Here is a 27,652-nt window from a genome sequence, read left to right as displayed (position 1 = left end):
GTTAATAAATACATCTAACACTGAATGTAGAAAACTACTGTGCATGTTCTAATACAGTTTACTAAAGAATCACAGAAAGGGCAGTCTTTCACCTCTTGGCCAATGAGAAAACAATCTGGGGGTAAGAGTAGCCTCAAGGATATTGTGTGGAATTGGAGGAGGGGAGAAGGAGCTGCTAAAATCAAGAACTTTCTACTCTTCTTTCCTCACTAGGGCCTTAAAATTAAACATTGAAAGTTGGAAAATACACCATCACAAACATATTTAATTTCTTTCTCAATTTTGGTTTAGAATCATTAGTTGGCAGACAGGATAAAAAAAATAAAAAAACTGGAAACAGGTACACAATCTGAATCTAGATCAGACCCCTCTGAATGATGATGGGCCCATGAGGCCCCTTGTTGGCCAAGCAGGAGATGGGACAGCTTGTGCTTAAAGCACACGCTTTAAGGCATGACCACAATCTCAACAACTCCAGCACTGAAGGCACGGTGTGATGTGACGGCCACCTCCATTTGTAAGCTAAACCTAAGTCCTTTCAGAGCTGTCTTTGTATAAACTCATCATCCCATCAGCTGGCCTGTGATCTAGGCCCTCCACCCTCTAGAGCTGAAGTGGGGGGCAGGGACATTTCAATCAGGCAGCTGTCCAGCCCCCTCACCCAAGCAGAGACCCCATAGAGAAAACCCCTCTGGCCACTTTTTTCTGTAAACACTCAAATGAAACAGAATCTCACAGATTTGGAGTTCCTGCTCCAAATTAGAAATGCTCTCTGGAAAGAGGCAAAGATAGCTTCTTGTCTGACCAGCCCCCAGTAGAGTGCAACACACCTGCTCTGGGAGGCCTCAGGGAGAGGAGAGGACCCTCAGCTACTCCTAGCTTCCTCAGGTCTTTTTCTCAGAAGACAAAACTTTCCAGACTGAAGTCACAAGGCTTCAAGCTAAAAACCACCACTGCAGTACTGGCTGTCGGGAAGTTTCTGGTGAAGACAAAGAAGGAAGAAGAGGGTTCTCCTTGGTATTGATACATGAACTTGTGCCAAGAGCAGGGGAAGGCAGCAAAAGGGAACAAAAGAGGTTTATGCTAATGCTCTTAGTAGAGATGGGCAATGGCTTTAAAGGGAACAGTTGTTTCAGGTTCTGAAGGCCAAGACCTGGTCATGGAGGGACTCCAGCTGCCCTGCCATGGGTATTAGACTGGCAGGCTTTTGAAGCTAGGGAGGACAGGTCTCCCCTAGTTCAACTCCTTCATTTTCCAGAGGAGGAACCTGAGGCCTGAGAGGGTAAGCAACGTCCCTAGGCCACACAGCTTGGCATTGTCTGCCCAGGGAACACAGAGAGTGGCAGAGAGTCTTCAGCGAGTGATGTGGTCAGTGTGGGTGGACACCATGCAGCATGTGGTTAGTTACATCCAGGACCCCCGAGGATGACAATATCCCACCCTTGGGTCTTCTGTTGCAGATGTGGCCAGGCCCTGGACTGAGCTTATCCATGTGGTTCCCTTGGGAGGGAGTGTCTTCACTTCCCCGTCCGGGAGGCCACCTGGATGGCTTTGATCCACTCAATGCGCTCCTTGGGGGTGGCTGCTTGCAGGAAATAGTGAACTTCATCAGCCGTGATGATCTCAAAGAGGTTCTCTTCTTCACTCTTCTTGCCTGGTGAGAGAGAAAGTGATGACAGTGAGCATGGGCACCAGAAAAGCCACCTAGCTTGCCCTCCTTCTACAAGCAATGAAATCCCCATTTTCCAAGTGTTCTAAGGAAATTAAATGTGATTTTCAAACTTACCATTATTGTATGCTTGTACATTTATATATGTATGATTTATATATATATGTGTGTGTGTATATATATATAGTACTTACACAGACCGGTATGTAGTATGATTGTGTTTGTGTGTTTAAGAAGTAAGTAAAACACTCAAGGAGAAACATTTTCTTTTATAAGCAAACTAAATTTCTCATTTTTGCACACAGTGTATAATGAGTAACCTGTAATAGTGTCCAGTGAGTACCTTTCCTCCACTCAAAATATAAATCAAAAGCTGACCTCAATATTAGTTTTCTTAAAAAAGAAATTAAAAAAAAAAAAGATGCGCCACTGGTCCCATCAGTGTAGTCTAAACTAGTTTTTATCAAGCGCTAAGTCAGCATCTCTACTGAAAGATCAGAAGGCAGAAAACTGGCCGATATTGTGACAAGACTCAAAACACATCCATCTCAGATCAACAAGAAGCACACTGCCCACCCTGACAGTGAAGGATGACTCCAAGGGGAGACAGGAGGGAGCAGATCCAGGAATAGTTAAAATCTAGGCACCTGCAGCTGCAGCATTTCCAGTCCCCCTCTGTAGCATCACTGGCCCAACATGACAAGAGAAACCAGGGTCTGGGGGTCTGAACCGCATCTTCCTGCTGACACTACTCACTCATTCCCACACCTGAGAAGACGGTCGTTTCATCACCAAGTCATAGACTTGTGATCAGGACCCAAGGGTCAGCTGGTAGGACTCCGAGAAGGAGTCCCATTCTCCGAGAAGGAACCAAAACCCAGATTAGTTAGGCAACTCACTCAAAGTTGTGCCCCTAACTAACATAACCCCAGAGCACTTCCTGTTCCCCACACTGCCTCCCGGCACGAATGTTCCTCTTGTTGTGGGGCATTTCCTGTTCTGTAAAGGTGCACTTTGAGGAATGTTGGGCTCCATCACAGGCATGAGGAGGTAAAAAGTCTCCCCACCCAAGCCGATTCTGAGGTGACAGGTTTTTCTCAGCACTGTGCTAGGATTTATTCAAGGCATCCACAAAACCACTACAGCTCCCCAAGACCCAGAGAGCCAGGACAGCAGTTGAGAGAGAACAGCTTTGGGTCTCTCTGGAGTTTGCAGACAGTGAACTCGTTCATGGCTGGGTAAGGGAGTAAGTGAGGGAGTGGTTGCTGTTGGCTCAGGGTGCACAGGTGTGGGAGGGAGCCCGGGGAGACACACCTCTCTCCCCTCAAAATTCATTCTTACCATCTGGGTTGCTCTCCACTGAGGTCACCACACAGCCTCTCAAGCGAATCGCTCCCAAGGGATCTTCCCCCTAAAGGAGAAAGGAGTCCTTCATTATGTTTCCAAAGTAAAATATAGGCGTATACTTGATCCTCTGGGTGCAAAAGCCACACAGACTCACTGTGGTTTAAAGAAGAGCGGAAGGAGATTAAAGGGAACCCGTTCTGGATCCTCCACCCCTCTTCCCACTTCACACAGCGGGGAAGTGGGGAGCTGGATGAGGAGATGCAAGTCAACCTGAGCTTCACATCTGGAGGAAAGTGACAGCTGGGGGAGGTAGGGAAGCCGAATCATCTTCCTGCCGGAGAATGGCCAGGTGTTTCCAGAGTCCTTTGGCCCCAGGCAACAGACATAGTAGTAGAACCCTCATAGGAGGTAATCAAGAGAGCCCTGCAGAAGCTGAGGACCCAACCCAGATGGACATGACTCAACTTATTAAGGAAAAAGCCCTCTTCTGAATAGTCAACAGCCTAAACGGTTGGGCTCAAAAAATGCTCTCATCAAAATAGGCCTAGAAGAGGAATTATCACTTTTTTGCACATTAAACCCAGAGCACAGTGTTGAGTTGGTTGAGTTCCTCTGAAAATATCATCTTGGGATAAATAATAAAAAGTTATGTTGTGTTGATCAAATAAATGACCATATAATGATATTTTCTTCCATCCCCTGAGATTCTGCTGGCCTCAAAGCCTAAGGTCTCAGATCTTTGCAATAAGAAGGGGTTGGAAAAGGTAGAGGAGGGTTTGTAGTCTATGGGAACTTGAATAAATTTGTTTCCTACTGTTGTGTGAAAAAAAAGAAAAAGAAAAGGTAGAGGAGGATGACGAAAAAGAAGAGGGAGGGTGAAGATGAAGGGAGCAGAGCAGGAAGGTCCGTGGCAGCCCCATGATTAGGAGCAGAGCAAGCTTCTACTGGGAGGGTTTATGGAGCACAGTTTCTCACCCCAGCAGGGTCGTAGTAATGCAAATAGGCAGGGTCTTCTCTCAGAATGAACTTCCTCACTTTCCAGTTCTTCCGCCTATGGCCCTATATCCAGGATCAACATAGAAAAAGGAAGGATAAGTTTTTAGTCTCACTCAGTACACATAGTCCCTACAGGATAAGTCTTGTTGAATTGAAAGAAGAAAAAAAAAAAGATGACATTCTATCTCCAGGAGAATTCAGGTCACAACCCAGGCCTTGTCGGAGATAGCACTAGAACCAATGAACAATTTAGATGTTATTAAATTGTGGGTTAAATTATTTCTAAGATCATCTTGCAGCTTTAGCATCATACAAGACAGCACTATGTAAGCACGTTAGGTAATGTGGGGCTATCAAGAGATTTAAGACATGGCCCTGCTCTTCAAAAAGTTTATAATCTATGTGGAAATATAAAATAGCAAATGTCCAAATCACATAATCTTTATAGATAAGAGTTTTTCAAAGGATTTTTCATTTTATTTTACATATGGTAATGTAAATTTCCATGGTACCCTCTCCATTCATCTCACCCTCTCCTCCCCTCTCCCCATGTCCATAAGTCTATTCTCTGTCTGTTTCTCCACTGCTGCCCTGCAAATAAATTCTTCAGTACCATTTTTCTAGATTCTATATATACAGATTCAAAGGATTTTTTAAATTTACTATTTATTATTTGGAAACTTCATTTGAGGTTTTTTTTTCATTGAAATACAGTTGATTTACAATGTTGTGTTAGTTTCCGGTATACAGCAAAGTGATTCAGTTATACACACACACACACGTATATTATTCTTTTTTAGATACTTTTCCATTATAGATTATTACAAGATATTGAATATAGTTCCCTATGTATTGAGTATAGTTCCCTGTGCTATTCAGTAGGTCCTAGTTTCAAAGGATTTAAATGAAAGATATATAATTGTGGTTTGGCATGTCAAAGAGAGCCTCATAAAAACCTTCACTTATCCATGTGGGACACACAGGAGTTAGACGGGTGGGAAAGAGGTGGGAAGACCATTGACAACAAAAAAGCAGTGGTGGGAAAGTCTAAGGCATATTCAGACCCTGATGAGTAAGACCATCAGGCTAGAAGGCAGGTATAGCAGAGGCAAGTTTGGAAAAGTGGAAGGAGACAGTAAAAATAAGACACAGGGGTTGTTGTCACTGACAGCTTTTGAGTTGGAAGCAAAAAGATTACTGTAACATTTTAGGAAGATTAATATGGTGACAACATACAGGATGGATCAGCTAGGGGTTAAAGATAAAGCCAGGGGAAATAGAATAAGGTAGAAAGAAAACCATCAAGAAATGATTACAACAATCCCAGCAAAAATTAGCAAGATTGCTGGGAGAAAATATCAATAACCTCAGATATGCAGATGACACCACCCTTATGGCAGAAAGTGAAGAGGAACTAAAAAGCCTCTTGAAAGTGAAAGAGGAGAGTGAAAAAGTTTGCTTAAAGCTCAACATTCAGAAAATGAAGATCATGGCATCCGGTCCCATTACTTCATGGGAAATAGATGGGGAAACAGTGGGAACAGTGTCAGACTTTATTTTTGGGGCTCCAAAATCACTGCAGATGGTGACTGCAGCCATGAAATTAAAAGACACTTACTCCTTGGAAGAAAAGTTATGACCAACCTAGATAGCATATTCTAAAGCAGAGACATTACTTTGCCAACTAAGGTCCGTCTAGTCAAGGCTATGGTTTTTCCTGTAGTCATGTATGGATGTGAGAGTTGGACTGTGAAGAAAGCTGAGCCCCGAAGAATTGATGCTTTTGAAGTGTGGTGTTGGAGAAGACTCTTGAGAGTCCCTTGGACTGCAAGGAGATCCAACCAGTCCATTCTGAAGGAGACCAGCCCTGGGATTTCTTTGGAGGGAATGATGCTGAAGCTGAAACTCCAGCACTTTGGCCACCTGATGCAAAGAGTTGACTCATTGGAAAAGACTCTGATGCTGGGAGAGATTGGGGGCAGGAGGAGAAGGGGACGACAGAGGACGAGATGGCTGGATGGCATCACCGACTCGATGGACGTGAGTCTGAGTGAACTCCGGGAGTTGGTGATGGACAGGGAGGCCTGGCGTGCTGCAATTCATGGGGTTGCAAAGAGTCGGACACGACTGAGCGACTGAACTGAACTGAACAACAGGGAGCAGCAATGGAAATTGGAAGCAGTAGTGATTGTTACAGACACAATGAGGAAGAACAGGACTTGGCCCTTCCCTAGAGAACCATTGACTCTTCCAATGTCAAACACTGACATTGTCTAGACTGTGGGTTTTGAGGCAGGATTTGTGTCTGTTTCTCTTTGTTCCTCCCATGCCCAGCACTGCGCCTGGCATGTGGGAGCCAATTCTTATGTTTGTAATTGCCTTGAATTACCCAGCTATTTCAATTAGCTGATAGTAGCTGTTTAAAATGTTGTGCTAAGCCTGATTCTATGGTTTCCTACAGTAAATTCAAGCGACTTTTAACTCCAGAAGTTAAAAATATTAAATTAGAAAATATATAGTTTCCATGTTGCCAACATGAAGAATATTCTGTGTTATTTCTGAAGCACCGCGTATTAAGAGACACATACAGAAAGCTTCCAAAGTGTTTCACTGTGTTTGTATAGGAAGCAATGGAACGTCTGTGATTTTAGCAAACGATGTCTCCTTCATAACACCAGGTCAGAGCACTTTCAAGAATGGGTTTAAGTTATTTGGCAGAGCATTTGGTCAAGGAGCTCATCTCCAAAGAACACTCTACTTGCCTGAAGGATGGAGCCAAGAACACCACAGAGTCATATGGGAGAAAACAGAATATTTCTATCTGCAACATTATATGGCTTTTGCAAAGCATCAGCTTCTAAATTTCTTGTTACGAGTCCCTGCTCTTTGCCTTAATTGGTGTTACCCATAGGCTAAGAACAGTAAGGTTGCTGCCCCACACCATATTCTCCAGATCTACAGGCATGCAAATCATGTTCTCTTACACAATCACTGGGTGAGTATCAAGCACTCAGGAGTCAGTGGAAGAGGAAGGCACAGGAGGATGTGAAATCAGCCAGGCCTCGCCAACCACCACATTGTCTTGAGGTCCTCACTGGCACACGATGAGTGTTTCCTGAGGCACTTTAAGGAACGCATGCACAGCTGGGGTTTCCAAGAATTGTTGCTGCTCTGTCAACATCTTCTTTGTGCAACACCATTTTATATAACGGACTTGAGCATCCATAGATTTCAGTATCCATGGCAGGTCCTAGAACCAGTCCTCTGTGGGTACTGAGGAACGGGTGCACTTACATTCAACTTAATTCACTCTAAAAATGTTTGTTGTCTATTACAGACTAAGAAGGATGCTGAACTCTGCAGCAGATACAAGAAAACTATGTATAACACACTGTCCTTTCTCATCAAAGAATCTACATGTGGTTAAGAAATGAGGTATTTTATTCATCATAGTCACAGTATGAATTATATAAAAAGGATTATGCTGAATATAATCCAGTATCATTCATCCTCAAACTGGCTATGTCCCCCAAACAAAATCAAGGCCTCTGGAACCAATGAAGGGGGTAGAATGAGGGTAGGGACTGACCCCCAAGTGGATGCATCTACTTCCCACCTATGAAGTGTGGAGCACAGGTGCCCTTTTTTGAGATAAGGCTTCTACCAGGTAACCTGGGCTAACTCACAACAGAGGCCATAGGGTTGATTAGTTTCTTTGGTACTTAAAAAGACTTTCAAAAATCTCTCAGATGATCCTGCTATGAGCTAGGATTATAAACCACTGAGATAAGGGACGGGAAACATTAAAGGGGGACTATCAATTCAAGTAGAAGAGGTTTTTCTTCCCTCTCCCTCCCCTAAAAATTAGAGGTGGGGGGAATATTGAAAAAGAACAAAATTCCTGATTGAAAAAATATTGTTTTCTTCATGTTACAAGGAGGTTTATGACTATTTAAACAGTGATATTTTGATAATATTTTGATAAACTAACTTTTAAGAAAATGGTTAGCTCTGTAATTCTTTACATTGGCCACACACCAGAACCTCTTGGGGACCTGTAACATACAGAGACTCTGATTTAACTGGCCTGGGGTACAATTTTAACAGATCCCTGGAGGATTCAAATGTACACCACCTGAGCTATTGAAGGCTGACCTGTACCTATCAAAGGCCATGTAAAGAAGCTGAAGAAAAATAGAAGAGTAAGCCTACTAGTCCCACCACTTTCAACACACACAGACCACAACCCTCAGCCGACTTTTGACCATCCAGCATCTCCATTGCATTCTTTGCCCAGACCTCACTCCAGTCCAGCCTGGACTTCATCTATCCCTGTTCAATCTTCATGTTCAGTTTTCTCAGGGATCCACTCTAAATTAAGGCTTGTCAGATCAACTAAGTCCAGAAAAGTCATTCATGGCTGATAGTGGCATAGAATTATAGAAGACATCATAAGGAAATAGTGAAACTCCTTTCCAAGTGACTCCTGCCTTAACAGCCTATGACCAGAGCCATATACATACAAACAGTTTTCAGAACCAATGAGGAAGCAGGTGATGTGCAAACTCTGCCTGCGGGCAACCTCCAGAACCTGCCCTGTGTAAGGCTGACCCTGCTCCTTTGCTCATTCTTTAATCTAGTCAGTGGGCATCCAAGTTATGAGAATAGTCTGGAATTCTTTCTTAACTATGGCTTTTTTATTTCTTAGGACCATGTTCTCTCAAAATATAATGTGAAGGTAAGTTTTCCACATTAATGCTCTACTTCTAGTGAAACTCAAAAATCTCTATCTATACTTAGTCAACCCAAAGTTCTCCTTTTTAAAGGCAAATATATGCTCAACTTTGGTTCTTCCCTCTTTACTCAGAAGTTCAGGCTTCTATCATGAGATAAGTCAAATCTCTCAGTCCCATGAGATCTATACACAATGCACAGAAATCTTGCAGCAGCCAGATCCTCTCTTTTATTAACATATACAGAGCAGTGCCTCTGAGACAGCTCATGGCACAGTCACAAGGGGCAAGACCTTGGCCTCATAAAGCAACTTAGGCTTCTATGACAACATATACTAGCATCAGTTGTTTCACTCTGAATATTCCTGTTTTCCAATTGCGTCTTCTCTACCAGGTGCTGACCCTGGCTTCCTCACTCAGCTCCAGCCACTGGGTTCTCTTACCTCTTGGTGTCCCATGCCTTTGCACTTGGTAACTGACCAGAGCTCTTCAGCTCAGCCCAGCCCCTGTCTCCCAGACTGACAGTGGCCGGTACCTGATGATACCTGACAATGACTGAGTCTATGCCCTCTCACTGGACTTGACCTTCATCTTTTGCTGCTCCTGCAGAGCTGGCCTGGGTATGGTCTCACTGTGACCTACCCACAGTCTGGAATGGTACTTCCTTGCTCTCAGTGGTTTATGATGCTTCTCTTCTGGGTGCAGCTTGTTTCTATTTCCTGGTTACTTTGTAGGGAGGAAGGATAGGCCAGTGGAAGAACTTTCATTGTGAAACATCTCTGTCTTTTGGATGGCATCTCTTTGCCAACTGATATCCTCCAACTAATGAAAAGGTCAGCATTTTCCTGAAACATGGATAGAAATTTCCCTATTTTTAGGTGCTTCTGCCCTGCCTGCCACAATCCTCCTGACCTAATGCCACTTTGATCATCTACTTAACCATCTGTCTCTCTTCCACTAGGTCAGTTTCATTCTCTAGCTGACTATTCACCAAACAAACAACATACCATTTGATCCTATAGAATACAAAGCACTATTTGATCCTATAAAATACAAAGGGCATGATTAGGGAGAAAGCCTAGGGTAGAATATAGTGACCACTCACCTGCTTCAGTAAACATCCCTGCTTGATAATGACTCCTCTGAATTCTTCTTTCAAAATCACATCATCATCACTGGAATTCTCTTCACAGAAGAACCCACTGTCTGGCTGTTGGGGAACCAAAGAACCAGTTTATTTTTCCAGTCTTAGGCATAGTGCTAATTATACCACCTTCATCTCCCTCTTCCCTCTAGCCACTCCTTCTCCCTGTGACTCACATCCCAACCTGAATGTTAAAGGTTATCCTTGGTTAGCTTGTTTCCCCTCCCCACTTTTCTTGTTTCTAGATGCTTATTTCTATTTCTTCTTTTTTTCTTTTGGCTGCACCACGCAGCATGTGGGATCTTAGTTGCCCAACAAGGGATCAAACCAGAACTCCCTGCAGTCGAAGCACAGAGTCTTGACCGCTGGGCCACCAGGGAAGTCCCATCTGGATGGTTATTTCTTGTTGCTAGATGCTCCCTTGTCTCCATGCAAGTATGATCTTGTCAATATACTTTCATTTTCCTGGGTTCCCCAAGCTGTACTGGAAGTCTAGCTCAGCACAGCTCTCCCTTCAAAGCCTTCCTTCTCTGGGGACCTCATGGCCACACCACTGAAAGTGAGCTGGCTGGTTTATAAGACACTGTGCATACAACATAACCTCCATATGCCCCCTGCCACTCAGCTCCCCAACTTTAAGAAACCAAGAGCTCAGGTCCAGCCACATCCTTTGAATTCAGGCAGGAACTGGGCCTCGCTCAGCTAAACAAGACCAATGAATCACACAAGCCACTGTGCTCGGTATTTTTAGACCTACTTTTTTTTTTAGAGTCCTACATTTAAATAGCTATAAACAACCAGGTTGAAATTCTGAAAAAAAAAAAAAAAATTCTGACAGAGGAACTTCCCCAAAGTGAAATGAAACTCTCTTTGGTACATTCACTTCATTTTTATAAGTAGCTTCCTTACTTTTGTGCTCTGACCCCAAATACAAACAAAATTGCCAGAATCCCCCTAGAAATCCACTGTTGCCAGATGTTCATGTGACCCAAGATTAAGTCCATGTTGTACCATACAGTGTTTCCCGTCTGTGGGAAGCATGCCACTGGAGGTGCCCATGATGACAGAGAGAAGGAATAAGGATGCACATACTTTGTATTGAGTCACATATTTCAATGTATATTTGGACTCCCAGGGGCCATAATTTTGCCTGTTATTTTTCCTTCCACTACTGGATCAACTTTGATTAAATGGGTGCCTGACATGTTCTCAGTCCCTAAGTCAAATCCAACTCTTAATGACCCCATAGACTGTAGCTCACCAGGCTCCTCTGTCCTTGGGATTTCCCAGGCAAGAATACTGGAGTGGGTTGCCATTTCCTTCTCCAGGGGATCTTCCTGACCCAGGGATGAACCCTCATCTCCTGCATTGGCAGGCAGATTCTTTATCGCTGAGCCACCAGGGAAGCCCCCACCTGGCATGTACTGGGGCCTAATAAGCTTTACAAAAGAAATTCTTGCTTAAAATAGAAATAAATATAGCAAATTTTTAAACAAAAATAAGAAAACTATTCAAGTAAACCATATTTTCCTTTAGACTAACTTACTGGATGTGATAGGCATTATGGAGAGGGACAGCTGTCAAGTCAAGGACATGGACCAAAGCTAGAGGGACAGGTGCTTTCTTTCACATCAGCAGAGAGGAACTGAAATCAACCTAGAACCCACCCAGGTCCACCCCCATGCCTGGAGGAGTAGATGGGTAGCTCCCTCACTCACAAAGTAGTAGAAGGCATCAGCGTTGTCCAGGAAAGGGTTTTCAGCCGTCCCATCCACCGCATTCTTGGAGAGGTCTCCAGCGGGCTGCAGGTACCCTTCGTTGAGCAAGGAGGAGGCGATCACAAGGCCTTCCTGGCGGTTCCGAACAGATTTATTGGAAACAAGCCAGTCAATGACACAGTTACCTGGATGGGACCATCAGAAAGAAGGTTAACTCTCTTTTTCAAAGAACAAGGCACAGTTTCCCTAGAGAGCTGCAGAGCACCCAGGTGTCTTACTTGTTTCATCTTCCCTGTTACTCCAAGAAGGAAAAATGAAATTATTGAGATAGATACCTGGAAACAAAAGGAACCATGTAAACAGTTTTAAAAAACATCTACATGCTCCTTAAGGAGCAATGCATGTGTAAAGAAATTGCTTTTTACTAACCCACTCATTTCTTCCATTAATGACCCAGAACTTCTGCTGAGAGCTAAGTTCAGCAATGGCTATTGGAGAGGCCCCGGTGGGGGGCGGGGGGCGCAGGGGTAGGGGGGGTCGTCTAAAAGGAAGATCTGGGTAATGAGTAAGTGTGTAACAAGTGCCTTGCTGTGGGGTCAGCACAGTGGAGCTGCTGGGTCAAATCTGCAGAAAGGCGTGGAGGGGTGGGTGGGGCAATGGGTATTGTTTCACAGAGGAAGTGACAATGTTTATCAAGCATTTGCTTAGGCAGAGGCCAAGGGGGGACCAGGAGCTGAGGGAGCAGCAGTGTGAACAGACTCAAACAGGCATGAGGGATCCCTGCTGGGGGCTGGTGGGAAGAGGACAAAAGAAGAGGAGAGAGAGGAAGACATGGGGTGGGTGGGGAGAGCTTTGATGGTACATTAAGAATTTGGCAGTGAGGAGCTGTTGCAAGTTTTTAAGCAGAAAACAACATGTGCTAGTATGTGTATGTCCTAATTTAGAATTTTATGCCATTCCTTACATCAAATGGCACACCTTTGCAGGGTCTAGCAGGGACCTTGAGAAGTCATTCAATCAGCCTTCTGAATCAAGGGAGGACTGTGAGGAGAATAAAATGAAATTGACCCACCAACTGCAGTCTACAATGAAGCTCTGTATTAAAAATATTTTGTACAACCAACAAGGACCTATTGTATAGCACAGAGGACTATACTCAGTATTTTGTAATAACATACAAGGGAAAAGAATCTGAAAAAGAATATATATATGAGTGTGTGTGTATGTATACATCTAAAACTAACACAATATTGTAACTCAACCATACTTCAATAAAAGTAAATAAATAAAACAAATTTCTTTCAAACATTTATATATATTTTATATATATTTGTTATTAAATATACGTTATTACAAAATACTGAGTATAGTTCCCTGTGCTCTACAATATATACTGTACAAATATAGCCAACCAAAGAGCCAACTTAAGAGGCCCCAGGTCATCAAAGCAGTAAGGTATACCATCTTTGAAACAAGAATGCAAGCAGTTAGTTGATAAGAGCACCTTTCATGAATTTCATATACAAAAGGCTTTGCCCAGTTTTCTTTCTCTGGAAGGAAAAACTAATTAATACTGCATTTCTGCTTTTAATCCTTGCAGTGACCCTGTAAAAGAGGTAGGGAGGTAAGTACAGACCTCTTTTAAGAATGACTCATTGGACATGAATTTGAGCGAACTCTGGGAGATAGTGAAGGATAGGGGAGCCTAGCATGTTACAGTCCATGGGGTCACAGAGGGTCAGACACGACTTAGCAACTGAACAACAACAGAACACTATGCAGCCTCTGCTGCTGCTGCTGCTGCTAAGTCGCTTCAGTTGTGTCCGACTCTGTGTGACCCTATGGACGGCAGCCCACCAGGCTCCCCCGTCCCTGGGATTCTCCAGGCAAGAACACTGGAGTGGGTTGCCATTTCCTTCTCCAATGCATGAAAGTGAAAAGTGAAAGTGAAGTTGCTCAGTCGTGTCTGTCCCTCAGCGACCCCATGGACTGCAGCCCTCCAGGCTCCTCCGTCCATGGGATTTTCCAGGCAAGAGTACTGGAGTGGGGTGCCATTGCCTTCAGCCTCAGACATCCCTAATTTGTCACTTAAATCTAACATTAGGTGTCTTGATTCTTATTTATCATCTTGCTCAACTCTGTGTCTATTTCAACATCCTGCCATTTTCTGGCAAAAAAATGACCCTTTGATTGATATAGCTAGAACTTATAAGATTTTACCTTGAACCACAAAGTATGGGCCTACCTTTCTTTCTCTTTCCATGCTGGGGAAGTCCAATGATAATGTACATCGGTCTGTGTTCCATGACACCAAACCCCCCCACCTCGCTCCACACCCCCCTACACACACTCAAGGCTGAGCGAGACCTCCATATTGCCTGCCCCAGAAGCCCCACATCAGACCCACAAGGCCTTTTACCTGTGAAGCAGTGATTGAAAATCTTCTTGTCCTTCTCTAGGTTCAGTTCTTTTACTCCTTTTTCAGTGTCTTTCATAGACAAATACAAGGCACTGCACAGATGAAAACACATGGATGAGCAGGAGCGGTTCAGCATGGCCAGTCCTCTCTGGGACTCGCCAGCTTGGAGGGGCTGGCCCTGAGTACAGGCTTCCCCGTCCCCAGGTGAAACCTGAGCCTAATCTCTCCACTGGATCATAAGTAGGTCATTAGAAGGCAGAGCTCATACTTGCATGAACTCTGCAACCTGCACGGCATTCAGCAAAATGTACTGGGAAGGTATTTAATAGCTCTTCAATTCACTAAATTCTGTTGATTTAACTTTTAGTATCTGAGATGGAGAATTGTCCCCAGTTAGGTGTCAAAGGTTAAAGGTTCTCAGGCCTCAATAGTCATGTCCCAGCTCTTTGTGCCCTTTAAGAGACCATCTGGTGTAGACATTTGACACCAAGAAAGTGAATGTGTTTTGGTGGGGTGTAGGGGGGAGTGACAAGGGGTTAAAGTGTTGTTGTTGTTTTTTAATGTGGACCATTTTTAAAGTCTTTATTGAATTTGTTACAATATTGCTTCTTTTTTTAACATTTCAGTTTTTTGGCTGCAAGGCATGTGGTATCTTAGCTCCACAAACAGGGATCAAACCCCTGGCATTGGAAGGTGAAGTCTTAACCAGTGGACCATCAAGGAAGTCCCAAGAAAGTGAATGTTTTGACTAAACTTATTCTTTATCCTAGAATTTGTAAGAGATTAAACAAAATAGTGAGATGTTTGCATTTTTGTCCTTGAATAATAAAGATACCCTTATCAGAAAAAATGCAAGCAACGATTTTGTGTGTCTTGTGGCTCCATGTAGCACAAACATCATTCCCACTTAGCTCTGACAGTTGTGGCCAGAAATGCTATCACTGGACCACCCACCCAGCAGCTACAGCTGGACTAGGCAACTCCTCTTGGGTCTTTACCAGAAAGCTTTCTTGGTGAGAGAAAGCAGTCATTCTCTCTAAGCTCAGTGTACAAACTTCATCAAACTCCTATGACCTGCCAAATCCTGCATTAGGTGTGTATGGGGCTTTTTCTATTCTCCTCCTAGGGACTCCCTGCATTTAGTAAACAGAATCCTGGATGGATGCTGTAAGTAGTCAATATGAAATTCTTCCTGGCAGAGCTCCTGTTACAGGGTACATGCCACATAAAAGCAAAAACCAGTAAAAAATAAAGACATTCCTAAAGAAAGGGACTTAAGTGATATCAACCTTTAGGCAACAACTATCACCTGTCAACTATCACCAGTCAGCATCAGAGGTCACTAAGCTAGGTTGGCGCACAAATGGTTTCTGCCTAGAAGAGATATTCACTCCTGCTGAATATGTGAACTTGAACTTGAAAAACCTTACCTGCTTGAACACATAGCTCCTATCTTTTCCTACCTATGTATAGATCCCAAAGCTTTCTTTCAAGAGTAATTTACTATAGCTACTTTATAAATGCAACGATGTATTATCTCTTTCTCTCCTCCCTCCTTTTTCTCTATCTCTCCTTCTCCCTGTCCCTCCCTCTGCAAAGATTACACAGACATGAGGGAATTCCCATGCCTCCTCTCCTCAGCTGTTAGGCTTTGGAGACACCATGATCACTCCCTCAGAGCCAGGTAAACATCTTAGTACATCAAGTGAAAGTACTAAGGACTGGTAAGGGTGTGTACAGCCTTCAAAGGTGCCCAAAGCAGGCCTTGGAGTAGGGTCTGCTGTGAGATTGCTTCAAGGAGTGGGGTGGAAGGAAGGAAGAGTGAAGGAAAGTAAACATAGAAAGTCACCCTAAGTCAATCGTTTCTGGCAGTCGAATGGATCTCCTGGTGGATTTTCTCGCAAATTTCTGGCCTCCTTCAATGCATTTAGTGGCCTTCTTGATGTCCCGAACCCAGGCATCTCTCTCCTCCAGGAAGGCTGCCTGGAAGAAGTGGTCCTGCTGTTTGGTCGTAGTAATCTTAAACACAAACTGAAATCAAAACACATCCCATTAGGAATGACTCCTTTCAAGGAGGTGAGGGCTTTTATGAAGCACAGGAGTTGAGCCAACCCTATTCTGGAAATGCTTAGCCAAGAAAGACCCAAATGCCCAGGGTTCAGGATGAGTGGTGGGGAGAGGGACTGGCCCAGGGAGCTCAATTAGTAGGCTATGCAAAGGTCAGCGCCTGACAAGGTATTCATCACAGTTAATTACATCAACTCACCATCCTTTTTCCAAAGTCCTGACAAGGGCTAGTCAGAGTGCTTCCTTTCAAGGGAATCATTCCCTTGGGGCTGTTGTCACTCTTCTTCTTATAGAATTCAATTCCATCTTCTAACAATACAACCCACATGGGTTTCCAAGAGTTGAACATGCTCCCCTGTGATGCCAACAGAAAGATTCGGGTAAGGATGTTTTCTAAAGCTCTTCTGCAGATGCCACAGGGCTCGGTAAACAGCCTAACTTTGGCCAGTGTGGATACAGGAGATCCACATTTGTGTGACTAGGGGAGAAGGGGAATGCCATTCTTCTGGAACTTCTTTAAAATTTTTAATATAAAATGTATACACATCTATCATTAGCCCATAAGCCTCTCCTGGGCCATTACCAAGGGAATATGGTATGGATCTCAACTCTCCTTCTTGTGCATTTCAGACTGACTTTCTGCAGTGTATTTTCTGCTCCCAACACTGCCCATTGTTTTCAGTTCAACTTAAGGATGGCAAAAGAATCTACCTCAAGTGCCAACTCAGACTGCATAGTAGCTGGTGCTTGAAGCTGGACTCACTGGAAAAGTGCCATTAATGGCAGCATGGAAGCTCCACTTACTTCCATCCTTTGGTCTAATCAGATTTTATCTGGGTATGAATGTCAAGAAGAGACTCAGAGCACAGCCTTGTGTATAGGCATGGCTAGGAGGGATGAAAATCACTTTCAGAACGGTCTCTGATGCCAGCGTGATGCTATCATGTCAATTCGTACTTTAAAAGTTTTCAGTTTGGGTTGTTGCCAACTGCGCCTTTAGTAACAGATACCCATTCTGACTAGGAAGTCTCTCTTTCTTGTCTGTACTTTAGGAGGACTTTGGAAAAAGAAGAGAATAGGGTTCTTTGCCTCTCATCTTTGAACTCCTGATTGTCACCCTGTCGTGACTATCACAAAAATGGAATTATCAACCAGTTCCCAGAAGATCCTTCTGCTTATCTTAAAATACCAAGAGCCTCTATATAAAGGTCCAGTTGCCCAAAAGGAAGACTATTTATGCAATGAAGATAAATACTCATGGAACTATCATTTTGCCGGTCCAAGTGTTTCCTTTGTTTTAGTTACTGAAAAAAAAAAGTTTCTAATTAAAACATACTATCTCTTTTCTGTACAGGCAGAATAACTATTCATGCTAACACTGGATTATTTCCCTTTTTAAAAAAAAATGGGCTAGGTCAGACACTATTCCAACGCATGAAATAATTTCAATCAAATGTCTTTCTGTTTTACATCTACTGGAGAGAAATTCAGAATATAAAACACTCCTGCAAATCAATAAGAAAAAATACAAATTATCTATTTTTTTTAAGGGGAAAAAAACTGGAAGAGGCATTTCATTAGAGATGGTATCCAAAAAGACTCTGAAAATATGTTCAATATCACAATCCATCACGGACACTGAGATTAAAACCACAATGAAATACCTCTGCACACGCACTGGAGTGGCTAAACTTCTGAAAGATTGAGAAAAGCAAGACTTCCCAAAGATGGTAACTGGAGCTCCCATACATGGCTGGCAGGAGAGCAATATGGTACATTCAATTAGGAAAACTGTGGAGAATGTTCTAATTCTTAGAATATATATGTTGATACACTTAGACACAAGGGAGCAAGATGTCGGAAACTTATTGTCAAATATCTCAGCAAAAAAATATGTGTATATATTTATATAGGAATATGGAGTGATAAGGCAAATGCAGCCATGCATTAACAATTAATAAATCTAGGGAAAGAGTATATAGCTAATGGCACTATTTTTTCCAGTTCTCTGTGAGTTTGAAATTTTTCAAAATAATTGGGGAAAAGTAATAAATAAATTAACAATATGACACTAATTAAAACACACTATCTCTTTTCTGTATAGGCAGAATAACTATTCATGCTAACACTGGATATTTCCCATTTGAAAAAAAATGGGCAAGGTCAGACACTACATATTAAAATTTGAGATGTGCTTTTAGGGAAATACATAGACAAGTCTAAAAAAATCAAGTATCTGAAACTAGTGAAAGATCTACTCACAGAGCTAGGGGTAGAAGTTGGACCAGATGACTGCCGAAATGCCTGTCAAGGCTCAAATTTTAGATTCTACTTCACACCTATCAAAGATTTATAAATGCCAGAGTCACTCAGGGCTTTTGACCTTGGAACTGGCATAAAATGAGAAGTCAGCCAACACTGCATTCCTTCTGTAGACAGTTTAAATAAAACTACTATGCAGCCAACTGTTCAAAATGAGCTTGTGCACTCCTAAGTCAGATGTAGCCTCAGGGTCTGTCTGCTCACTCAGAGGAGGGTGTCATTTGGGACTTGGGGCCTTTATGTTCATTGAGGAGGCTGACTTTGGTAAAAGCAAGAGAAACCTGGAGAGCTTATAAAGCAGGGACTTTCTTCCAGGCTTGGTAGTGGCTACTTAGGTTAGGATGATGGAATTCTGGATCATCACTCTCTGCATCTGCCAGCTTCTCCCTGGAGTAACCTGACAGCACTTCCCCTCCACAATCCCTGTATTTGCCCTTCTCTGTCCTTAACCCTCTTGGTGCTCACACAAGAGCGAACCCTGAAGTGTGATCACAGAGTGTCCATGCTAGAAAGACTTTTAGTATCACCTACCATCACCCTCATCACACAAGTAAGAAAGTTGAAGCTAGTTTAAGTAACTGGGCCTGGTATACTCGACCAGTTAATGTGAGACCAAAATTAGAATCCAGGTCTCCTGACACCCAACTTCATGTTCTTTCTACTTCCTCTTAGATGCCATCTCCATTCTGGGTCTCACATAAACTTCAGTCATGTGAAAGTGAAGTCACTCAGTCGTGTCCGACTCCTTGTGACCCCATGGACTGTAGCCTACCAGGCTTCTCTGTCCATGGGATTTTCCAGGCAAGAATACTGGAGTGGGTTGCCATTCAGTCATATTGGAATCTAAATCAATTTTTAGGTAACTTAGCCAGCTATATATATATAACCTCATATATGTGTGTGTGTGTGTATAAAATCATGTGTGTGTGTGTGTGTTTGTGTGTACTTAGTTACTCAGTCATGTCTGACTATGACTCCATCAATCATAAAACATATCTAAATCATAAATCACATCATAGCATGATCATATATAAAAGATATGTTTTATGATACTGTACATATATAAGGTTTATACGTATAAATAAATATATATGTGGCACATGTCTGCTTTCTTCCATTATAGGTCAAAATCTATACAATTACGTGTCAGAACCAGCAGGTTTTAGGTGCTGAATCAAATTTAAAGTTTCCAAGTGAGTCACTATACAGCACCATGGAAATGGCTAGTTTCATGCATAAAAGTCTGACACTGAATGACACCAAAAGAAGAAAACTTAAGGGTCAAGATACTTGACCGTATAAAAAAATTGAATTTTTGTACAGTAAGAAAGCAAATGAATAAACAGCAACAATAACAACAAAAATGCTGAACAACTGAAAAACAAGTTAAAAGGTGTGGATATTTATAACAAATTATCATATAATTAAAGATTAATATCCTTAATATATTTTTAACCCTTTAGAATCAATAAGAAATATACAAACCCTATCAATTTTTTAGATGGGCCACTGATATAAGCAGGCAATTTTCAAGAGAAGAAACATCTGGGTCAGGAAATGTAAAAATGCACTGCTTCCACAGCATTCAAACAAATGCAAATTAAATAAAATATAATCTTGTTCTTTAATATGTCTTTTTAAAAGATTTATAAAATATATGAAGATTTGGGGAAATTGGCGTGTGGAGGACAAAAAGAAGCTCTATGAGTCAGCATTTTGATGTGGGATGTCAAAATGAGTGAAGTCAATTGTGGGCTATATAAATAGAAGCATAGGAAAGTAAGAAAGGTTCTAACCTTAAATGGAGCCTAACCAGTAGTGACCATGGAGACAGGTGGCCCAAACTCAAATCCCAGCTCTGCCTCATTCTAGGAATGTGACCTTGAGGAATGTTTAAACCTCATTTGCTACATCTGGCAAATGGAAATAATGCTATTACTTATTTCTTAGGATGACTGGGAGATTAACTAAAATAATCCATGTAAATTGCTAAGGGCAATATCCAGAATATAATAAGCACCCAATAAAACCTACCTAGTTTCTGTAATTCTGTTTATAGATATGCCTCAGGGCTTTCCTGGTGGCTCAGTGGGTAAAGAATTTACCTGCCGTGCAGGAGACACCAGAGACACTAGTTCGAACCCTGGGTTGGGAAGATCCCCTGGAGAAGGAAATAGCAACTCACTCCAGTATTCTTGCTTAGGAAATCCTATGCACAGAGGAGCCTGGAGAGCTACAGTCCATGGGGTCACAAAAGAGTCTGGCACGACTGATTGACTAATCATATAGATATAACTGGAGAATGAAACTGAGCTCAGGAAACCTCGAAGTTGCAGATGAAGTGAAGCCTGTTCTATACTCCAATGAAAATTTTTTTTAAAGAGAGAGAGAAAATGGCATCTCTCTTGGGGAATTATTGGAACTCACAAGTTTGGGCTCAAAAGGGGACAGACAGAGTAGATGAGGGCTGTCTTCAGAGGTGTGAAACACTAAATTGTTTTGAAGTCCCAGCAGGTGAAAGTTTCAGGAAAAAAAAAACAGTTTGTTGCATAACTTATGGGAGAAAGTCAAATTAGTGAGTTCCCTGGCACAAGAGGTCTTCTAGCGTGTTTGTGAACAGATTAGTAAAAGAAATGCAGGCCACAGATGAGAAGTTCAATTCAATACTTATCAAAATACTTCACATTCCTTTCAATTCTCAGATGCTACACATCTGTTCCAAAAACCTGTTGTCCCTATTGTGCCTTTAGTCTTCTAATTCCTTATCCTCATCTAAACACTTGGGCCTCATCTGCAAGAATAACAATAAAAAAACAACCCATACAAGACCCTCAAAACCTGCTTAACATGAATGTCTAAAAATGACTTCATTAGAAAATTTTTAAGTTACTATAATATGAACCCCTGACATTTTAGTTTCTCTACAGTTTAGTTCAATTCAGTCACTCAGTCGTGTCCTATTCTTTGTGACCCCATGGACTGCAGCACACCAGCCTTCCCTGTCCATCACCAACTCCCAGAGCTTACTCAAACTCATGTCCATTGAGTTGGTGATGCCATCCAACCATCTCATCCTCTGTCGTCCCCTTCTCCTGCCTTCAATCTTTCCCAGCATCAGGCTCTTTTCAAATGAGTCAGTTCTTCACATCAACTGGCCAAAGTATTGGAGTTTGAGCTTCAGCCATCAGTCCTTCCAGTGAATACTCAGGATTGATTTCCTTTAGGATGGATGGGTTGGATCTCCTTGCTGTCCAAGGAATTCCGAAGAGTCTTTTCCAACACCACAGTTCAAAAGCACCAGTTCTTTGGGGCTCAGCTTTCTTTATAGTCCAATTCTTACATCCATACATGATTACTGGAAAAATCATAGCTTTGACTAGACTGACCTTTGTTGGCAAAGTAACGTCTCTGCTTTTTAACATGCTATCAGGTTGGTCATAACTTTTCTTCCAAGGAGTAAGCGTCTTTTAATTTCATGGCCGCAGGCACAATCTGCAGTGATTTTGGAGCCCAAAAAAATAAAGTCTATCTTTGTTTCCATTGTTTCCCCATCTATTTGCCATGAATTGATGGGACCAGATGCCATGATCTTAGTTTTCTGAATGTTGAATTTTAAGCCAGCTTTTCACTCTCCTCTTTCACTTTCATCAAGAGGCTCTTTAGTTCTTCTTTGCTTTCTGCCCCAATTCCTAGTCCCAACTATTTTTCTCCGGATGTTGGCGGGTGTTAGTAATCTGATCTCTGGTTCCTCTGCCTTTTCTAAATCCAGCTTGAACTTCTGGAAGTTCATGGTTCATGTACTGTTGAAGCCTAACTTGGAGAATTTTGAGCATTACTTTGCTAGCATGTGAGATGAGTGCAATTGTGCGGTAGTTTGAGCATTCTTAGGCATTGCTTTTCTTAAGGACTGGAATGAAAACTGACCTTTTCCAGTCCTGTGGCCACTGCTGAGTTTTCCAAATTTGCTGACATATTGAATGCAACACTTTCACAGCATCATCTTCCAGGATTTGAAATAGCTCAACTGGAATTCCATCACCTCCACTAGGTTTGTTCATAGTGATGCTTCCTAGGGCCCACTCGACTTCGCATTCCAAGATGTCTGGGTCTAGGTGAGTGATCACACCATAGTAATTATCTGGGTCATGAAGATCTTTTTTATATAGTTCTTCTGTGTATTCTTGCCACCTCTTCTTAATATCTTCTGCTTCTGTTAGGTTCATACCATTTCTGTCCTTTATTGAGCCCATCTTTGCATGAAACGTTCCCTTGGTATCTCTAATTTTCTTGAAGCAATCTCTAGTCTTTCCCATTCTGTTGTTTTCCTCTATTTCTTTGCATTGATCACTGAGGAAGGCTTTCTTATCTCTCCTTGCTATTCTTTGGAACTCTGCATTCAAATGGATTTATCTTTCCTTTTCTCCTTTGCCTTTCCCTTCTCTTCTATTCAATTTGAGCTGGTGGTTCAGAGGTTAAAGCATCTGCCTGCAATCCGGGAGACCTGGGTTCAGTCCCTGGGTTGAGAAGATCTGCTGGAGAAGGAAATGGCAACCCACTCCAGTATTCTTGCCTGGAGAATCCCATGGATGGAGGAGCCTGGTGACAGAGTCGGACACGACTGAGCGACTTCACTTTCACTTTCTCTTCTATTCACAGCTATTTGTAAGGCCTCCTCAGACAACCATTTTGCCTTTTGCATTTCTTTTTCTTGGGCGTGGTTTTGATCGCTGCCTCCTATACAAGGTCATGAACCTCCATCCATAGTTCTTCAAGCACTTTGTCTATCAGATCTAGTCCCTTAAATCTGTTACTTCCACTATATAATTGTCAGGGATTTGATTTAGGTCATACCTAAATAGTCTAGAGGCCTTCCCTACTTTCTTCACTTGAAGTCTGAATTTGACAAGGAGTTCATGCTCTGAGCCACAGTCAGCTCCCGGTCTTGTTTTTGCTGACTGTATAGAGCTTCTCCATCTTTGGCTGCAAAGAATATAATCAATCTGATTTTGATATTGACCATCTGGAGATGTCCATGTGTAGAGTCTTTTCTTGTGTTGTTGGAAGAGGGTGTTTGCTATGACCAGTGTATTTTCTTGCCAAAACTCTATTAGCCTTTGCCCTGTTAATTGGTTTCTCTACAAATGATGATAAAGCAGCCTGCACATTTCAGACATTTGCCTTTGTACTGTTGTAAAAAAGAAAAATGAACGAAATGCTATCTTTACTCTCAAAACGCTCATAGTCTAACCGGGGAGAGAGTGACCTTGACCTGCAACTCCAGGTCAGTGTGATAATGCACAAACTGAGACAAGCCTTCCTACACATGGACAATTTCACAGAAAGAAGTCATGACTCATTGCTGAAGGTGGAGAAGCTTGATTTTGTGTGGAACCCCCTCCCAGACACCTCCCTTCACTTCTCCTTTTCCTCAAACTTCTCTTTTCCCATGTTGACATACAGCTAGACTGCAAAGGAAAACTATCTGATGGTCAAAACTATGTATTGAACTAAAGCAGAACTGTGAGTCAGTATCATCTCTTCTCCCATGCTCGTGGGAAATGTTGTTTTAGGTTTGTGTTACAGTCAATGAAGTCCTTATTTCTGCTACATCATGGATTGCATCATTTAGCCATCCAGTCTGATCCATGACATCATGGGTGTAATGTCCCAAATCAATGGTCATTTTGTTCCTGTTTGAATACTTTGAAAGCAAGGAAACTAATTTGTTCAGTGGTATATTTTTTTATATAAATAAACTTTTCCAGGTTGGACAGTTTCTCACTGAAAACATATTATGTTAGCAATAGAGAGATGACACAAATGTTTAACAGCATGGTTTCTGGGGTCTTAGGGATTTAGGTTCAAATTTCAACTTTGTCTCTTCTGGGTTACATGACCATAGGCAAGTTATTTCATTTTTTCCAAACCTTAGTCTCCTCACTTGTAAAATGAAAATAATACAGTACCAATTTCCCATTACTACAAAGATTAAATGAGATAATACACTTAAAGGGCTGATAACTTACATCCAGCTTATAGTAGATGCTCAAAAAATGGTAACCGTATAGGCAGATAAGATAACACAGTTTTGTAGGCAACACTGTGAAGTCATTCTGGCCTAATGTTCTCCTGGGTACCACCCATCACAATAACAGCACTTTGGAAAAGAAAATCACTGCAGTGTGAGCCCATGAGGGCCACATAAAACATGGTTAGGCATGGCTTTCTGTGACACTGGGATCACACTGCTGGGTTCCAGTCCAGCTCTGCCACTTAATAGCTGTGTGACCTTAGGCAAGGCCCTTTACCTCTCTGTACCTTACTTTCTGGTGGTTCAGTGGTAATGAATTTGCCTGTTTATGCAGAAGACGTGGGTTCAATTCCTGGATCAGGAAGATCCACTGGAGAAGGAAATGGCAATCCACTCCAGTATTCTTGCCTGGGAAATCTCATGAACAGAGGAGCATGGCAGGCTACAATCCATGAGAGTCAGATCTTAGTTTCCTCTTCCATAAAGTAAAGGTAATAGTTGTACCCGTTATATGTACATAAAGTGCATTAAATGGTTAGATCTGTTCCTGCTACAAGGTAAGGGCCACACTCTGACAATGATAATTCAATGGGCACAGATCATGAGGGATTATCTTATGGCATCTGGAAGACAAGGTCTGGAAGAATTGCTGGCTGGAGACCACTGAGTCCTGCTCTCTGTTTTGTCCCTGGCTTTTCTCCTTCTGCTTCCGTCTTTTGCAGCCATTTTCTTTCCTTAAAAAGTCCCTTGTCCTCTCTCTCACCACTCCTATCCTGTGCTTTCCCCAGCCTCACAGGCCATCTGAATTTCTAATACACTCTTTGGATCAGTCCTGCCATTCAACATGATGGCTGGAATGGTTGTCATAGAAACAACAGTTGGTTCCATAAATTGTGCAGAAATGAGGTTAATTTGGGAGATGACTTGGTGGAGTCTAAGTTATTGGTTGCATATAACCTGCTCCTCTCTCTTCTTTTAAGCTATGATTACAAACATATTCAAATCAGTGGTATGCTTTCAAGGACCTCTAAAATATGTTTATGCTTATAGTAACCCCCTAATCAGAGATAAAGACAGGTTGAGGTCACTGTACACACTCTTGCTCAGAGTCCAATTTGTCCAGGCCCCACTCTGGCTCTGCAAAGTTCATCTCACCTCCCTTTAGCTGGGGGAAACCTGCCTTTCAGAAGGCTGCCTGGGATCAACGAGATGGTGGTAGGCTTTGCAGTTAGGCAAGCCTGGGTTTGAATCCCAGGTTTCGTCCTCTTATCAGTTGTTGGATATGGGCAAGTCACTTATTCTCTCTGAGAAACTAATTTATAGAGTTAAAAATACAAGTATACAATATAAGAGCAATTTTAATTACAAGGTGCTTAAATTGTTTTTAAAACAAACAGAAAACCTTTGCAGAAAATGTTTCCATTCACCTGCTCTTCAGGATACTAGCCTAAGCGAGCAGGAAAGAAATAGCAACACTAATTATTACTGGTTCTCAAAGAGATTATTAGGGCCTACAGCAAAGTGCTCTTGCCTGGAGAATCCCAGGGATGGTGGGAGCCTGGTGGGCGCCGCCTATGGGGTTGCACAGAGTCGGACAAGACTGAAGCGACTTAGCAGCAGCAGCAGCAGCCAAGTATCTACATACACCTCTGTGGATATATGTGCATCTTTTCCAAAGGATGTTTCAAAATATGGCTAATAAGACAGAATACCAGCTGAGGGCTCATTTATTCTCCGGAACCTACTTGTAACTCTCACAACCACAGACACATTACGAACCCTAATTGGGTTTACCCTGAAATTTACTCTGAAAATCCCTATGTGCTGGAGACAGGCTCAGTGCCAGGAGACAGGGAGTGAGTTTCTGATCCCAACACTGTCACAGCCATGTGACTTTGAGCAGTCACCAGCTTCTGGGTCTCAGCTTACTCTTGTGAAAATGAGGGAATGAGGTCAGATGGTCTAAGGTCCCTTCTAGATTTAAATCAAAATGGAATCAGGCAGCAATGTGAGCAGTTTGACCCCCTCTTAGTAGAACACTTCAGGCTAAAATTCAGGTTAAACCATGAATGGCCTAAACAAAGTCCCACTATGCACTCCATCAATTAAAAAACTGGGCCTCTAAAGGAATGTACTGAATTCGGTTCACTTCTAACACCCTCAGCTCAGTTGGGTCAGTGTGAGTTACTCGCTCATAAAGATGTTGTCCCCAGGATGCCAACAAGCCTACGTGAGAACTCACCCTCCTGGGAAGATTCACAATGACACAGCACACACCCACCATCAGAACATAAACCAGCAGTGCTAATGAAATTCAGTTTCCTGATGCTTAACCAGTGAAACTAAGCTTTTTTGAGTAAACTCCTGTCTCTATTTTTTAACCTTTAAAATGGTGTATCTACCTACCATCTTAACAGCATGTTATACAAATTCACTAAGAACTGCAAATAAAGAGATTTCAGTCCAATAAAAAAAAGATAAATAAGCTACCATTACTGTATCACTATATCAGCTCATCTTTAATCATTCGCTTCTTCTTCCTTTCCAAAAAAATTAAAAGCGGGGAGGAAGAATTCAACTAACAAATGAGTAGTTTCTCCTAGTAACCTCTATAGCAGAAGAGTTTGAGTCTTCTGGCATAACACACATGCATGACTCTTGAAAAGGATGTTCTAAATCATGAAGGATTTCCAGACCCTGCATTCTGGAATTCTCAGTCCCACATAATCAAGCTATGCTGACACCTGGGGTGGAACCTTCCACCTTTAAGAACCAGAAGGCAGTGGAATGCATACTGGCTTCTCCCCACAACCTTCCACAACCTGCAGTACTCTCCTATTTCAGCGGCAGAAAGTGCAAAGCTGGACCCCAATCCTCCCCCGGCCATGCCCAGGGTCACTGTTGCAGGTGACGCTTTGCTTACCCTCTTCACAAGATAGCCCTCCCTGATCCGCTTTGGCTCCATGTCGGATGGACAGACAGCCGGGTGCCCTCACAGATGAGTTGTCTTGGAAGCTCACTCTCCTCTGAGAGCTGGTGCAGTTGTGGGCTGCTTTTCTAGAGTGAGGTCCCTTTCACAATTTCCCCTCTGCGGGCGATCTCGTGATCACATCCTCTTCTCCTCACTGGGGTGGAAGATCAGAATAAGGAACTGCAGCTTGAAACAACCCATTCTTTGCTAATGTTGGAGACTTACCATAAGTACG

At 42.4% G+C, this 27,652-nt stretch overlaps 1 protein-coding gene across 1 annotated transcript; it reads right to left on the bottom strand.

Annotated features, from left to right (window-relative positions):
• On the bottom strand, nucleotides 1-27,418 carry PLEK (pleckstrin). The gene is made up of 9 exons (XM_052648885.1): nucleotides 27,370-27,418; nucleotides 16,293-16,448; nucleotides 15,876-16,057; nucleotides 14,027-14,118; nucleotides 11,608-11,792; nucleotides 9,851-9,955; nucleotides 3,992-4,075; nucleotides 3,011-3,080; nucleotides 1-1,654 (listed from the first exon to the last, which is right to left on the bottom strand). The coding sequence occupies exons 1-9, from the start codon at nucleotides 27,409-27,411 to the stop codon at nucleotides 1,518-1,520; spliced, it is 1,053 nt and encodes a 350-aa protein (XP_052504845.1). The 5' UTR covers nucleotides 27,412-27,418; the 3' UTR covers nucleotides 1-1,517.
• Between the last annotated feature and the right edge of the window lie 234 nt (nucleotides 27,419-27,652).

This window comes from Budorcas taxicolor, chromosome 11 (genome assembly GCF_023091745.1).
Source record: "Budorcas taxicolor isolate Tak-1 chromosome 11, Takin1.1, whole genome shotgun sequence".
NCBI classification, from domain to species: domain Eukaryota; kingdom Metazoa; phylum Chordata; class Mammalia; order Artiodactyla; family Bovidae; genus Budorcas; species Budorcas taxicolor.
Note: the sequence above shows the minus strand (reverse complement) of the source record. Positions and strands in the feature narration are given on the sequence as shown.

Bases quoted from the DNA above. Each gene is read 5' to 3' on its own strand.
- PLEK (XM_052648885.1), bottom strand. From the start codon at position 27,411: ATGGAGCCAAAGCGGATCAGGGAGGGCTATCTTGTGAAGAGG. The intron at 16,449-27,369 runs GTAAGCAAAGCG...TTGGCATCACAG, and splicing joins AGGGCTATCTTGTGAAGAGG to GGGAGCATGTTCAACTCTTG. The intron at 1,655-3,010 runs GTAAGAATGAAT...CTCTCTCACCAG, and splicing joins AGTGGAGAGCAACCCAGATG to GCAAGAAGAGTGAAGAAGAG.